This window comes from Alosa pseudoharengus, unplaced genomic scaffold (genome assembly GCF_046254945.1).
Source record: "Alosa pseudoharengus isolate Yale_2024_CS ecotype anadromous, Long Island Sound unplaced genomic scaffold, YU_APseudo_1.1 YU_APseudo_1.1_scf_4, whole genome shotgun sequence".
In the NCBI taxonomy this organism is placed as follows: Eukaryota; Metazoa; Chordata; class Actinopteri; order Clupeiformes; family Clupeidae; genus Alosa; species Alosa pseudoharengus.
The window spans coordinates 242,446-260,000 of record NW_027468774.1 but is presented as its reverse complement, the minus strand read 5'-3'; the positions used below and the strand labels follow the sequence as shown (position 1 = coordinate 260,000).

Sequence of the window (17,555 nt, the reverse complement as noted above, 5' to 3'; positions counted from 1 at the left end):
ATCTCTAGGTATGGTGAAGGGTATGTGATGATGTGGGGCTATTTTAAGGCAACCTTAAATCAGAATTTATGGAAAATCTTAAGGTGTTTTGTGCAACAAGCCCCAGGCTTCCTCAAGCATGGACAATTAAACTGTGAATAAGCGGCCAGGCATGTAGTTTAGAGACTCGTGAATGACTTGCACTATTTCTGCATGCACGCACGTGCACATGTAACAAAGGTCGTAATTCGTCCACCACTCATGGCCCTCGAACCCGCCACCTCAACACACACCGGCATAGGAGTCGAGCGCTCTAACCACTGAGCTAAAAGCCCAGGCTCCCAACTCAGCGGTTAGAAGCGTTCTTAAGGTTAGGGCTGTGAGGATTTACATGGGCAACTAGCACGCTAGCTCAGTTGGCCTCCGTTACACACACACCTTCCTTGTGCTTCTCTCGGGTCATGAGGGAGAGGATGGTCTTGGCGTAGTCGTAGGTCTGCTGTTCGCTGGGCGCTCCGGAATACTCGCCGTAGTTGGCCAACTCATCCACGCCTCCCAGGTCACAGATAGTGTCACTGAAAACACACACACACACTATTTTAAAGCAATTTCATTCGTTCCACATCCGTGTTAGCAACAAGGGGTGTGTATGGTTTACGACTTATATGACATAACACACACGTTAACATCCCACACACGTTATTAGTCCATTCTGCTTTTCACTAAACTCGACAACTAGTTTGTTGCCTGTAGCAGTGATGTTACTTACCCTCGTTGGAGAAGGCAAGATGCTCTGTTGATGTGTTACTAAATCAGGCTAGACGCTCTGTTGATGTGTTAGCGCATCAGGCTAGACGCTCTGTTGATGTGTTACTAAATCAGGCTAGACGCTCTGGTGATGTGTGTTAGCGCATCAGGCTAGACGCTATGTTGATGTGTTAGCGCATCAGGCTAGACGCCTTGGTGATGTGTGTTAGCGCATCAGGCTAGACGCTCTGGTGATGTGTTAGCGCATCATGCTAGACGCTCTGGTGATGTGTTAGCGCATCAGGCTAGACGCTCTGGTGATGTGTTAGCGCATCAGGCTAGACGCTCTGGTGATATGTGTTAGCGCATCAGGCTAGACGCTCTGGTGATGTGTGTTAGCGCATCAGGCTAGACGCTCTGGTGATGTGTTAGTGAATCAGGGCTGGTCTTATGATTTTGGAAGCAACATAAATTGCAACGTTAGGTCTTCCGCTGCAGCTTTAGACCGTTTTTTTTCATTTTAAAATCGACCGGTTTATAGCACATCGACGGATTCATAGTACATCGACCGGTTCATAGTACATCGACCGGTTCATAGTACATCGACCGGTTCATAGCACATTTAAACCGTTCCAGGAGTTCACCTTAGCATCTTTAACGATCAAAACATTTACTGATAAGTATCGGTGAATCTTTGCAACCCTAAAAAATACTTATTATGATGACATTTTCAACCAAGCTGCACCTCCACAACCAAGGTGTTACTCTCCATCACACTCATACGCACAGTCAGTCAGATTTTACCCCCTCTTGCACGCACACACACACATGCACACACCTGTACACTACAGAGGCTCCTCCTCCTGCCACCATGGTCCAGATGCGTCCTCGGGGGTTGAGGATGGTGAGCTTCAGACTGGCACCACTCTTAGCGTCCAAATCAGCAATGTAGGCCTCCTGCAAGCAGAGACACATACGCACACACACCATCAGCAATGTAGGCCTCCTGCAAGCAGAGACACACTCCATCAGCAATGTAGGCCTCCTGCAAGCAGAGACACACACACACACCCCCCATCAGCGTAGGCCAGTGTGTATGTGTGTGTTGCATCTATAATGGTGGAGCGGGTTGCTTGTTTGACACCATGAGAGCCAGGTTCTGTGAGGTTAATACACACCTTCTTCTTTACATCTTATCAAGGTGTCAGTTTAGTAACACAAACACATTATGGTACGCCTCACACACACACACACACACACACACACACACACACACACACACACACACACACACAAACACCCCTCTGGGTACGCCTCACACTCACACATTTGGGGATGCCCCCCCCCCCCATACACACACACACACAAACACCCCTCTGGGTACGCCTCACACTCACACATTTGGGTATGCCCCCCCCCCCCCATACACACACACACACACAACCACACCCCTATATGAGCCTGGAATACACATTTTCATCAGTCGTCCACTCCCAGCAGAGGGAAGCTTTTTATTTACCAGACTTTTCAGTTTAAACACCTGGCTTGCAAAAACATGCTTTTCAGGTGGAATGAACTTTATTGACAATGTTTCTGTAATCGGGCATAAAAAAAAAAATTCTTGGGTTCCGGTTTCCGACCGACCCTGTCAATTTATGTGCGACCCAAATTTATTTTATGAGCCTGGGGAAGAAATAACACTAAATAGTCTAGGCTACATTACATAAATCCACAAATAAAAGGCGAACTATAATTACATTAATTACCCCTTGCGTTATGTATAGGGATGAGCGTATTCTCTTATCGCCTATGCTCAGCTGTTCACGAAGACGATTGTTTTCGTCACTTACCAAGGCACTCGCAATTTTGTCCGAACACCGCAACTTTTTCGCAAATTTGACCAATCATCGTAGTTTCACCGTGAAATTTCACCTACCACAACAGTCCCTCGCACAGAATATTGAGCCAGATGGCACACTTACTTCTGCACCTTCTGCATATGACACCAAAGACTGCCCTAACGTGTTCGTTCCTCTGCAGTTTTGATGACAATAAATAGAAGGCTAACGTTAATGATCTGCTTACTTGCATCTCTCAACCTGGTGTTGCTAACCTACCTAGGCTATGAAAGTAAGTTAATTAAGGCCTACTTGGTTTACTGACATTTGAGTAGGCTATGCAACCCATTGGCAAACTTTTACCTGGATATGTCCTTTTAGCTTATGTCATGTTTGCTAGCTTGTGGGCTTAGTTTGAGTAGTGCTACTAAAATCATAGAAAATTAATAAAATTGCAAGACATTTACCTCTTCTATGATCCAAGAATGATTTCATTCGAGTTGTTTTTCTTAACATTTATTTTAACTAATGACATAGAAGACCTTCCCAATTGCATCCACATATCGTAATGCACTATGCAAAAAGAGATTTACACTCGTAGCCGAACAGTGAGATGCAAGCCTTCCAATCCACTCAGAAATGTAATTAGGCTACTCGCACGTCCTTAAAGGGGCAGGCAGTCAATTAGACGTACACCACCAATGTAATGACATTAAACAGAAGTGTAGTCAAATAGTTTAAATCAATATGAAATTACTAGATACTTACTTGGCTATTAGTAATTATGCAGGCCACAGACTATGAATTATTAAAAAGATATGAACTTAATATGAATTACAAAATATATGAATGTATTGAAACATATGACATGATGCCATCTCTTTAGGTGACTGTCTTTTTTGGACAGTTCTATGAAAGGTTATACTGCTTTGTGAATTACCTCAGTCAAAGCATTGATTTTCTGTAATCCTTACTGTTTACCTTTGATTATCCTTTAATAAGCATCAAGATTATCAGTGTGATTTTGGTCTTACTAACCTTAATTGCCCTAAATTTAAAAAATAAATAAATAAATAAAAAAAATAAAATAAAAAAAATAAAAAAAAATCGCAACTATTTTTGCAATTTTCACAAGAAACAGCTAAAAACACCGCAACTTCCATCCAGGCATTTTAGGTCGAAACAGTCTCAAAAAACCTCGTGAAATTCTGGAGGGACTGATTTTCTACCTATCCCTTACTGCCACTGGGGAGGAAAAAAAAAAAAAATCCCTACCGACCCATGACCTCAACTGACAACCAACAGGAACCAAACCTTTTTTTTTTTTATGCCTCAGAGAATATATCAGACCAAGCAGCACAGAACTCAGTTGGATTGGGCTGAAAACTATCGCCTCTCTCTGCACCACCAAGTATTTTTTCTGCCGACCCTCTGATAAGCGCTTAGTAGACGTACAGACGTCTGCACAAGCTGAAACGGTCATGCCGAACACCCCCCCCACACACACACACACGCATGCACACGCACACACACCATCAACAACTTGGCTAAACCAAAACGCTCTGCACAAGCTGAAAAAGTCATGCCGACCCCCCCCCACACACACACACACGCATGCACGCACACACATACGCACGACATCAACAACTGGGCTAAACCAAAACGCTCTGCACAAGCTCAAACGGTCATGCCGAACCCCCTGCTGTAGGGCCCACTGATAATCACCCGGCAGCCCCCACTGAGATAAAGACCTTGGAGGAACATAAACAGCAAGCTCAACAATGCCCAGCCATACACACACACACACACACGCTCAACAGTGCCACGTCCACTGGAACAAATGAGCATGAGGAGCTAAGCTATGTTGGAGTGCTGCAGAAATCTAGATCACCTGCCAAGGCTGCGGAGACGCCATCAGGAGATTAGTTACGTGTCAGGAGTCATGCTGACATTCCAGTGTCTGACATCAGGAGATTAGTTATGCTGTTAGGAGTCCATCAGGAGATTAGTTACGTGTCAGGAGTCATGCTGACATACCAGTGATTGACATCAGGAGATTAGTTATGCTGTTAGGAGTCCATCAGGAGATTAGTTACGTGTCAGGAGTCATGCTGACATACCAGTGTCTGACATCAGAAGATTAGTTATGCTGTTAGGAGTCCATCAGGAGATTAGTTACGTGTCAGGAGTCATGCTGACATACCAGTGTCTGACATCAGGAGATTAGTTATGCTGTTAGGAGTCATGCTGACATACCAGTGTCTGACATCAGGAGATTAGTTATGCTGTTAGGAGTCCATCAGGAGATTATTTACGTGTCAGGAGTCATGCTGACATACCAGTGTCTGACATCAGGAGATTAGTTATGCTGTTAGGAGTCCATCAGGAGATTAGTTACGTGTCAGGAGTCATGCTGACATACCAGTGTCTGACAACAACAACATGGACACTGCTGGAATGAAGGTGGAAAACGAACTACCTCAGCAGTCAAATGAACATGTGGAAGCAACTCCCCACCCCAACTAGTACCCATCACCATCTCCACCCCAACTAGTACCCATCACCATCTCCACCCCAACTAGTACCTATCACCATCTCCACCCAATCACCATCTCCACCCCATCACCATCTCCACCCCATCACCATCTCCACCCCATCACCATCTCCACCCCAACTCCCCTGAGCACCCAGCACCATCTCCACCCCATCACCATCTCCACCCCAACTCCCCTGAGCACCCAGCACCATCTCTACCCCATCTAGTACCCATCACCATCTCCACCCCAACTCCCCTGAGCACCCAGCACCATCTCCACCCCAACTCCCCTGAGCACCCAGCACCATCTCCACCCCAGCATATGTCACTCCCTGCAAGTATGCAGAGACCAGGCAGCTTTTTATCAGCCCAATACCATCAGCAGATCCCCTGCAAACTGACATGTGTTCTATCAGCCCGAGACCTTCAACTGTGTTCCCAACCTTTACAGCACCAGAAAAGCCACCTCTGGGTACACCACACACACACCTCTGGGTACGCCACACACACACACACACACCTCTGGGTACACCACACACACACACACACACACACACACACACACACCTCTGGGTACACCACACACACACCTCTGGGTACACCACACACACACACACACACCTCTGGGTACACCACACACACACACACCGACCTCTGGGTACACCACACACACACACACACACCGACCTCTGGGTACACCACACACACACACACACACACACACACCTCTGGGTACGCCACACACACACACACACACACACCTCTGGGTACACCACACACACACACACACACACACACACACACACACACACACACCTGGGTACACCACACACACACCTCTGGGTACACCACACACACACACACACACACACCTCTGGGTACACCACACACACACACACCGACCTCTGGGTACACCACACACACACACACACACCGACCTCTGGGTACACCACACACACACACACACACACACCTCTGGGTACGCCACACACACACACACACACACCGACCTCTGGGTACACCACACACACACACACACACACACACACACACACACACCGACCTCTGGGTACACCGTACACCACACACACACACACACACACACCTCTAGGTACGCCCCACACACACACACACACACACACCTCTGGGTACACAACACACACACACCCACCTCTGGGAACGTCACACACACACACACACACACACACCCACCTCTGGGAACGCCACACACACACACACACACCTCTGGGTACGCCACACACACACACACACACACTCACACACCTCTGGGAACGCCACACACACACACACACACACACACACTCACACACACACACACACACACCCACCTCTGGGAACGCCACACACACACACACACACACACCCACCTCTGGGAACGCCACACACACACACACACACACACACACTCACACACACCCACCTCTGGGAACGCCACACACACACACACACACACCCACCTCTGGGAACGCCACACACACACACACACACACCCACCTCTGGGAACGCCACACACACACACACACACACACTCACACACACACACACACACACACCCACCTCTGGGAACGCCACACACACACACACACCCACCTCTGGGAACGCCACACACACACACACACACACCCACCTCTGGGTACGCCACACACACACACACACACCCACCTCTGGGTACGCCTCTCTTCCAAAGGGAGGGGGGAAGTCGACGTCTCCCCACTTGGCCTTGCAGATGAAGTCAGCGGTGACATCGATCTTAGCAGCCATGTCCAAAACATACACACCATCCTGTGTCACCACTGCAACACACACACACACACACACACAGGCAAGGGTCAAATATAGGCACACACACAATCTCAACTAGAACACAAACTAAGCTCTGCAGCTAAGGGTCAAATACACACACGAAAACACTTACCTGGATAAACAAATCTTTATTTCACATAAAATAACAAAATCTTTATTTATCACATAAAAACATTAGAGATTGATTGATGATTGTATTGTATTGATCTAAATATGTCATGTATAAAACAAACCCAATCCCTAGGGGATTGATCTATATGTATAATAAATAAACAAACCCAATACCTAGGGGATTGATCTATATGTATAATAAATAAACAAACCCAATACCTAGGGGATTGATCTATATGTATAATAAATAAACAAACCCAATACCTAGGGGATTGATCTATATGTATGATCTATAAACAAACCAAATACCTAGGGGATTGATCTATATGTATGATGTATAAACAAACCCAATACCTAGGGGATTGATCTATATGTATAATAAATAAACAAACCCAATACCTAGGGGATTGATCTATATGTATAATCAATAAACAAACCCAATACCTAGGGGATTGATCTCCAGGTAGGTGAAGTAAAGATCCTCATACAAGTTGAAGAGTCCCACAATGAAGTTGGCCAGAACCCTGTAACACACACACGCGTTATAAATTCACATTCACACGTTATAAATTCACACACACACACGTTATAAATTCACATTCACACACACAGGTTATAAATTCACACACACAGGTTATAAATTCACATTCACACACAGAGGTTATAAATTCACACACACACACACACGTTATAAATTCACATTCACACGTTATAAATTCACACACACACACGTTATAAATTCACATTCACACACACAGGTTATAAATTCACACACACAGGTTATAAATTCACATTCACACACAGAGTTTATAAATTCACACACACGTTATAAATTCACATTCACACACACACGTTATAAATTCACATTCACACACACAGGTTATAAATTCCCACACACATGTTATAAATTCACATTCACTCACACAGGTTATAAATTCACACACACACACACATTATAAATTCACACACAGCAGGTTATAAATTCACACACACACACAGCAGGTTAAAAATTCACACACACATGCAGTTGATTAATTCCCATTTACACACAGGTAAGACACACACACACACACACACACACACACACACACACAGGGTTCCCACACTTTGGTTAAGATCAAATTCAAGGACCTTTCAAGGACTTTCCAGGCCCAATATCCTTAAATTCAAGGACCTACTGTAAATGTGTTGATAAATTTCAAGCGCGGGCATGGTTAAATCATGTTACCTCAACAGACCAAGGATACCTTGTCACAGTTTTCTTTTATTTTTGGTCATATGACAGGCCTATTCTATTTTTCATGTTTGTATTTTGCATAAAACTGAACTGAAATAAACTTGTCCTAAACAAGTTAAACTCGTTACCATGAACCTGTCGGTTTATTCATCAGAATGTTAAATTAAATATTTGGGCAACAAACACTACACGCGGTAAACACGCAGAAATCACGCTGGCCGTGTACATGTTAAGGCGAGACACTACAGGTGAATAGGGTAACATTTTTAACAAGCAGATATCACTATGAAACTTCCCCAGTTGATTACTTACATTAATATGAGAAAAAAAATGTATTACAAGTTTGCTGTAATTTAATGTTTACATATGCAAATTAGGCATTATCTAATTAAATATGCGCTAATTTGCATACATTTTAAGGCACGAAACCTGAGCATTGGACACAGCCAGGTTCAAAATTATGTTTTCATTGTGTTCAGATATTAGATGGGAAAACATTTACAGAGGGATTTATGAATATCTACTTTTGTTATCCTGTAAATCAGAAAATTATGTCACTAGCCCTAAAAAAAAATCGCTTTTTTCCATGTTTTTAGGCATAAAATGTCATGTAAGTCAGGCTAGGAATAATATATCAACAAACCCCTCTGTAGAAATCTTCGACATATAGTTAGGCATAAGTCTAGAAAGTTTGGTGTATGTACGTGCTTCTGAAGTGGAGTTTTTGAGCTCAGAGTGTGAGCGGAAACTCATTTTGAGAAAACAGCCTTGAAAGACAGCCAATGAGATTCCGTTCTCAGCCGAGACTCGCCTTTGAACTTTCGCGATTGGTTGCTGATACAAAGGAAGTGTCCATATATGGATCACATAGCATGATACAGGAAAAACAGAGCTTTCCAACGGTAGTACACATGTTATGTTTTGGACCACGGTCGCGGGAGTGCATGCAAGGTTAGAATGCTAACTTTTGCTGAATTTAGGAGAAATGTACAGGCGCGAGTAGACACAATATAATGAAATAAACACCTAAATGTGTAAATCGGACTTTTTTGTTGTAGTAGTGTGATAGAATACATGCTAAGGTAGCAAATTAGCTCAAAATCTCGAAATTGACCAGTGCATGAAAAAACGATGTTTTCACCTGCCGTGTCTCGCCTTAATAAGCGGAATTGTACGTAATTGTATGAATTTTTTTTCCTCAAAAATAAATTCAAGGACCTCCATTTATTTGTGTCTCTTTTCAAAAACTTTCAAGGGCCTTGAATTATTTTTATCACAAACTTTCAAGGATTTCAAGGACCCATGGGAACCCTGCACACAGGTAAGGCGCACACACACATGCACACACACACACAGGTAAGGCGCGCACACACACACACACTCTGCCTACACTTATGGCCGGGATCATACTAAACAGTTTTTTTTAATAATGTATGCACAAATAGACTACAATTTTCTTTAGTTCAACGTACTAAATTCTTATTCTACATAAATATTGTTGGCCAACGTGTTCAACTTGGCTAGGTCGTCAAGTAGTCATTTCTGCCCTTTATAATCCTGTGGTAGCATGGTCCATTTAAACAGATTGGAGTGCAGCTTCAATGGACCTCAATGGCACTTCAGGATATGTTTGTTTTTCAATGCTGCAAAGCTACAAATATATTGGACAAATGCTTCAAAAATGCAATTTCCTCTCTGGGAGTGAATGGGGCAGTGGGCTGGCCAGGGCGCTGGGCTTCTGCATGATGATTGGAGGAACTGGCCAGGGCGCTGGGCTTCTGCATGATGATTGGAGGAATTGTCGGAGTGGCTGGACCCGTTTTGGCGAGGTGTGGTGCAAGTGCGAGGTGGCATCCACAGCATCGATGAGGGAGCTACATACAGGAAAGTCGGCGAGAATACAAAGCAGCAGCTCTACCGCAGCACTGCACAGATCACACATGCCTCTCCACACAGCACTGCACAGATCAAACATGCCTCTCCACACAGTACTGCACAGATCAAACATGCCTCATCTGCACAGGCAGATCCGCACAGCGCTACACAGATCAAACATGCCTCACGTGTAGCCAGATTCGCACAGCGCTACACCGATCAAACATGCCTCACGTGTAGCCAGCGATGCACAGATCAAACATGCCTCACGTTTAGCCAGATCTGTACAGCGCTGATTCCATCCAACGCACCCGCTGATTTGACGACACCGGACCAGGAAGTCATGAAATTTTCTTCCAGATACAGGTCTCTGTACACTTTCAAAGTTTACAATACTTCGGTTTGTCTGAGAAAACCCTCACCACACTACCACAGAAGGGTAATTATATGTTGAGCATTGTCAGTGGTATAAAATAGTGATGTGGCACCTTGCCCTGTTAGCATCACTGTAAGCCCATTCAGTGATAACGCAAATAAACGGTCTTGCTCAAAACGCCACCAATTATCGTAATTTTGCTTTCAATCAAAAGTTGTTAACTAGCATAGACCCTAGGTTGTAAACTAGCATAAATAGACCATGGGTTGTAAACTACCGAAAAAGATCCTAGGTTGTAAACTTCCGTAAATGGACCCTAGGTTGTAAATTGCTGTAAATAGTATAGGTATATATACTCTTTTGATCCCGTGATGGAAATTAGATAGATAGAGCATAGGTTGTAAACTACCGAAAAATGACCCTAGGTTGTAAACTAGCGTAAACGGACCCTAGGTTGAATGACCCTCGGTTGTAAACTAGCGTCAACGGACCCTAGGTTGTAAACTACCGTAAATGACCCTAGGTTGTAAACTAGCGTAAACGGACCCTAGGTTGTAAACTACTACTAACTATAGCTGTTTTTACTCTGGAGTTACACTTTAAGGCTTTCCAGACCCACTCTCCGTTGAGATTTGAGAAGCGGTCTGGTGTTCAACTGAACATTTAACCCATTTAGGAGAAAATACCAGTAATAAAAATAATAAATAATACAATAATAATAAAATACCGGAATAGACCCTTTCAATCTTTTCCAAGAGACTAGTGGTTGAAACGTTAAAAAACACAGATACTTTGAAATTAAAATGAATCAGACTTTAACGTAATGCTCTACAAAATGTTGACTTTAAAACTATTTTTTTTTTGTCCTCAAGCGAGTTACCATAAGCTAAATGTTGTTTCCTGTGCCACCGGAAATCCTGTAGTTGATATATTGGGTTTATAAATCATATATTGGCATTCAGCAGAAAAAAAAACAGGGATAGGAATTTCGGTCTATATCGCCCAGCACTAATTTAGTGATGTCAAAACAATGATAATCCATCAAGAAGATAATGCTGCATTCAAGAGTGTAAGTAAGCAATGGAAATAAATAAATAAATAAATAAATAAATAAATAAATAGCTGGAAAAGCAGAGGTCCGAGGGCTCCTAGTCGCAGGCTCAAGGGCGACGCGCAAGCGCATGCACACACACACGTTACAGACAGATGTCCACATTGGCACACACAGATTAAAGGCGCCAACACACAGCTTATTAATAAACATAAACACACACACACACTTACTCTTTTCTACTCTGAGGGACATGTGACAGCAGCTGTTGTGTGACCATTTCCTCAGTGAGCTTGTCGTCCACGGCAACCAGCAGCTTCTGAGCTTTGGCGTCCACGTCGCCCACATCAACCCCACCTTCATGATGAAACAAAACCCAGTCCCCCTCCCGCGCCGCGTAGATGCACACGTAGAACTCCTCATCCTACACACACACACACACACACACACACACACACACACACACACACACACACACACACACACACACAAAGACAGAACATGAGAGGTTTCCTACACACACGAAGACAGAACATGAGGTCTCCTTACAGTTTTCCAGCAGCCTACCCAAAAACCTTAAAGCGATTTTTCGGAGTAATTTCACCCTAGGGTCCTTTTCACCATGACCCCGAGCCAAACACCCTCCCAGAACCTGTTTTCCCTTGGTCGAACCCTGGTCGAGTAGCGCTGTCAGAAATGAGTTTCTGCAGTCGTAATGGTACTAACTTTATCTCGTAAATTACCCCACTAATAATGCCCTGAATGGTACGAAACTTCTACAGTAGTACAACTATGTTCTTTACTCATAAAACGAGGCATTGAAAAGTTTGCAAATACACCAGGAGTTTATTTAAATAACACTTGCCTGATGGATGCTACTATACCGCTGCGTCGACGTTACTCGTTTTATGAGTAAAGAACATAGTTGTACTATTGTAGAAGTTTCATACCATTCAGGGCATTATTAGTTGGGTAATTTACGAGATAAAAGTTGGTACCATTACGACTGCAGAAACTCATTAGTTTCTGACAGCGATACTCGACCAGGTTTCAACCAAGGGAAAACAGGTTCTGGGAGGGTGTTTGGCTCAGGGTCATGGTGCAAAGGACCCTAGGGTAAAATTACTCCGAACCATCGCTTTAAAAATGTCCCTTTGCAGTCATCAACTGCTATAACATCTACATAGCAATCACAATCACAATCACAATCACAATCACACACACACACACACACACACACACACACACACAGCAGCTCATCAATAATACAAAAAAATGCACTTTACCTGCTTATGAGGCACGAACGGCTCAATGAGGAAGTTCTTCAGGATTCCCTTTGCCTTTCCAATCTAACACACACACACACACACAGAGAGAGAAGGTCGGTCAAATCACACACACAACCAGACAAGATAAAAAGATCAGTCAAATCAACCACACATGTATGATAAGGCTTACAGATTAAACACACACATAAACAAATAAATGTACGCACACATGCACATTTCTCACTGTGACACTTGGTGAATCACTTTAAAAAGCAGAATGTTATTCTCTTGCTGTTATTCTGGAATGTTATTCTCTTGCTGTTATTCTAGAATGTTATTCTCTTGCTGTAAGTCGCTTTTGATAAAAGCATAAATGAATGCATCGAATACCGAATAATAAAACAAATGTAATATGTAATAATTAATAATAATAATTAATATCTAATAACACAAAATGTAATAAATGCATCTAATACCTAATAATAACACAAATGTAATATGTAATGAATGTAATATGTAATAAATGTAAAAGTAACTGACACAGAGACAATACAATCGGATAACCCCATCATAGTAACTAAAAATATATCAGTTTATTTGCAAAGTTTCGGTCCACGAACTAGCACGTTGGTACTACCAACAATAGGCTGCTGAAGCACACGGGTTATCAACAGTCACCTCGATGCGAAGTTACAATGTTTTGGAAATGCACGTTAGGGTGGTTCACAAAATAAATTTTCACCAAATTTTGCCAGATCGCGTTTTGTCTTGTTCCAATTGGCATTGTAAGCATCTGTACCAAAAATGTCAATTGCTGCACGTTTAGGGGTGGCACACTTTTTCACAATATTGACCCACACACAATACATGATGTATTGGTATCCGGATAAAACCATTGCAGATGCTGCATTGAAGAGCATTGGATGACATTTGTGGTATCTGTCAGAAGAACTCGTCGCCCTGGCATTTTTTGATGCTCAGCTCACCACCATTGGTGGTGGTTAGTGAGGTCCCCCCTTCCCTGTGAAGCGCTTTGAGTGTTGAGAAAAGCGCTAAATAAATGTAACCTGTTGCTGTTGTTGTTGTGTTGATGTTGAAGAAAAAGAGACAATGCTGAGAAATCTTGAAAGACGCCCTGGGAAGATGCTCAAAGACTTGATGCCAAGTCTTTCTTCCACAAGAGCAGTACAGCTACCATCTCTGGCCTCGTCACTCGCTGCTCAATCCACTTCTTTGAGGTTCTTACTAAAGGCCAAATGGATGGCAGAAGTAACCCTGATGATGTGAGGTCCATTCTCACAGATGCAAATCTGCGTCAAAAAGTTCCTTGAAGGTCATCAACGACAGCGCAAAGAGAGGCATTGCCCTTATTAAACGCTGTCGACAATCTGTGCAAAACGAAGACCAAAAGCAATTTTTGCTCCTCGTTGTGCACCAGGAGATAAAGTATCAAAAAGAACAAAGTCATCATACAGCGAATAGTGTTTGAACTGTTCTAATGTTCTTACTCATTTAGTATAAGTACAGGGAGAGATTATTAATGACCATACTTATCTTTTATTTTGTTCATGTTTCTGGTTCCTGCGAAAGTTATGCATTCTTATGTTGAGCAATTGTGAAAAAGTGTGCCACCCTTTACTAGCGTCCTATTGGCTCAATTTTTGGTACAGATGTTCAAAATGTCAATAGGAACAAGGCAAAATGCGATCTGGCAAAATTTGGAAAACTTTTACTTATACCATTATATTGTGAACCACCCTAATGCACGTCTTTGAGGGGTGAAATGCGTGGCGTGGCATCAGGCAACAGCGTAGAGCTCGGAGGGGTGAAATGCATGGCGTGGCGTCAGGTGACAGCGTAGGGCTTGGAGGGGTGAAATGTGTGGCGTCAGGCTACAGTGCAGGGCTTGGAGGAGTGAAATGTGTGGCGTCAGGTGACAGCGTAGGGCTTGGAGGGGTGAAATGTGTGGTGTGGCGTCAGGCTACAGCGTAGGGCTTGGAGGGGTGAAATGCGTGGCGTCAGGCTACAGCGTAGGGCTTGGAGGGGTGAAATGCGTGGCGTCAGGTGACAGCGTAGGGCAGGGGTATTCAATTAATCTTCAGCGAGGTCCAGTTACGGAAAATTTCCTCAAGCAAAGGTCCGGAGCATCATAATGTTTAACGTGCGTGTTTAGGCTATGTATATGTATGTATGTATAATATTAGGATGGATGGATGGAGCCTAGTTGTAAATAGATAGATAGATAGATAGATAGATACTTTATTGATCCCCAAGGGGAAATTCAAGTAATAGAAGATTGTAGGCCTAGGCCTAATGTTTAATGTGAAATAAAATAAGTAGCCTAAAAGGCAACATTCGAAATGAGGAGAAATAAGGCAAGATAAGAGTAGGCCTAGCCTTGGCTATTTTTAAGATCTTAACGTGAACTTAAAATAAAATTTGAGCTGAGACAAGGATGGATATTCCACAGCTGGTTCCTGGAACCCATTAATCAGCAAGTTTAATTAAATTTTTTTAGTTTTTTTTATGTTGACCCGAAATCCTGGAAACCCAGGAATATCACGTTGTTGGGCAGTGAATGCATGTAGGCTTAACTAGATTGTGGTGGATCAATCATATTGCCTTCTTAAATCGTAAAATATTCCGTGGTCTCAGTTCACTGTTGAATGGGCCTAGCCTACCCTATGCTTGCTCAAAATATATGCTTTGTCTAGTTGAGGTGCTTCAAATTGGCGCTTAAAATCGCCTGTCTCAGAATATATAGAAGAGGTCCAGGGCAATTCCGCGCAAAACTGTCACATCCATATTTAGTTGGCGTTACGGACATGACAGTTTTGCGTGGTATTGCCCCCGTATCGTTATATAAAGCTCTGTTCTCGCTGTCTAGCTTTCTCCTCTTTGAGCAATCGATGATTTGAAAATAACTTACTTATCGTTAACTTCGACATCCATCTGATTGTTTCTCGTCCCTTCTCCTCTCCTCGCTCGTTCAGTCATCAGTCTCTTTTCCATAGTAGGCTACTTTACTCACTGACTCGACTTTATCAGAATTCACAGATTTCACTGGCTGAGTAGCAGCAAGCGAAATGATGGTTCCTGAAGCTCCTGAAGTAAATGCTGTTATCCTAACCAATGAAACATTTAGCGCAGCTTTGAAATCTTACGTGAAAATCTAAATTAGGCTATTATGGTCTGGGTCCGGATAGGATCACGTCACGGTCCGGACTCGGACCGCGGTCCGCCATTTGGTAATGGCTGGCGTAGGGCTTGGAGGGGTGAAATGCGTGGCGTGGCGTCAGGTGACAGCGTAGGGCTTGGAGGGGTGAAATGCGTGGCGTGGTGTCAGGTGACAGCGTAGGGCTTGGAGGGGTGAAATGCGTGGCGTGGCGTCAGGTGACAGCGTAGGGCTTGGAGGGGTGAAATGCGTGGCGTGGTGTCAGGTGACAGCGTAGGGCTTGGAGGGGTGAAATGTGTTGCGTGGCGTCAGGCGACAGCGTAGGGCTTGAGGGGTGAAATGCGTGGCGTGGCGTCAGGTGACAGCGTAGGGCTTGGAGGGGTGCACGGTGCTGCATAGGCCTCTGGGGGGCTGCGGCGTCACTGTTAGGGTTCTCTGCGGCGTCACTGTTAGGGTTCTCTACGGCGTCACTGTTAGGGTTCTCTGCGGCGTCACTGTTAGGGTTCTCTGGGGGGCTACGGCGTCACTGTTAGGGTTCTCTACGGCGTCACTGTTAGGGTTCTCTACGGCGTCACTGTTAGGGTTCTCTACGGCGTCACTGTTAGGGTTCTCTGCGGCGTCACTGTTAGGGTTCTCTACGGCGTCACTGTTAGGGTTCTCTGGGGGGCTACGGCGTCACTGTTAGGGTTCTCTACGGCGTCAATGTTAGGGTTCTCTACGGCGTCACTGTTAGGGTTCTCTACGGCGTCACTGTTAGGGTTGCCGCTAAACCTATGGCTCCTTAAAGATTAATAACAGCAGCTGCTAAACCTATGGCTCCTTAAAGCTTAATAACAGCAGCTGCTAAACCTATGGCTCCTTAAAGCTTAATAACAGCAGCTGCTAAACCTATGGCTCCTTAAAGATTAAAGGGACACCAGACAAGCCTGATGCTTTTTCTCTACGAAACTCTCCCTCGCTCGGTCTGAAGCTCTTTTCCTTTTCTTTGCGTCTTCCGTCAAGGGTTTTCGCTGCTTCTTCGCCGGCTCTGCCATTATACACACGTTTTCAACAATCTCTAGCGTTTTGTTAGCCTGCCTCCGTGCTGTAAAACTGATACTGCTTCGGTCGGCGGGTAGGATACACCGAACTTGCAAGTGGGATATTCTTCCTACAGCCAGTAGGGGCGGGCGAGAGAGCCTTCATTCGCCCCGTAATGAGTCATTTAACCATATACCGACTTACGAAGATGATTAATTAACACGAAAACGTTGCCTGGTGTCCCTTTAATAACAGCAGCTGCTAAACCTATGGCTCCTTAAAGATTAATAACAGCAGCTGCTAAACCTATGGCTCCTTAAAGCTTAACAACAGCAGCTGCTAAACCTATGGCTCCTTAAAGCTTAAGAACAGCAGCGTCTACACCTCATACTAGAACAACTATAACATGAAAAACAATACATCATTGGGAGGGAGGGGTCTCTTTTGTAATGAATCGCCACCAACTGTCTCCCAGTGTGACACGACCAATCACAGGGCACAAACTGTCAACTGTGACA

At 44.1% G+C, this 17,555-nt stretch overlaps 1 protein-coding gene across 5 annotated transcripts in view; it reads right to left on the bottom strand.

Annotated features, from left to right (window-relative positions):
• LOC143102990 (ATP-citrate synthase) overlaps positions 1-17,555 on the bottom strand; it is a 75,686-nt gene that overhangs the window by 44,432 nt on the left and 13,699 nt on the right. For 4 of the 5 annotated variants that reach the window (XM_076266772.1, XM_076266773.1, XM_076266775.1 and 1 more), the window contains 6 exons: positions 12,861-12,923; positions 11,808-11,998; positions 7,480-7,559; positions 6,784-6,914; positions 1,565-1,683; positions 418-554 (listed from right to left, as the gene is read on the bottom strand). In XM_076266772.1, coding sequence (XP_076122887.1) covers positions 418-554; positions 1,565-1,683; positions 6,784-6,914; positions 7,480-7,559; positions 11,808-11,998; positions 12,861-12,923 — 721 coding nt within the window. Of the gene's footprint in view, positions 1-417; positions 555-1,564; positions 1,684-6,783; positions 6,915-7,209; positions 7,219-7,479; positions 7,560-11,807; positions 11,999-12,860; positions 12,924-17,555 lie in introns of those variants that run through there. The other variant, XM_076266776.1, reaches the window with a different exon arrangement.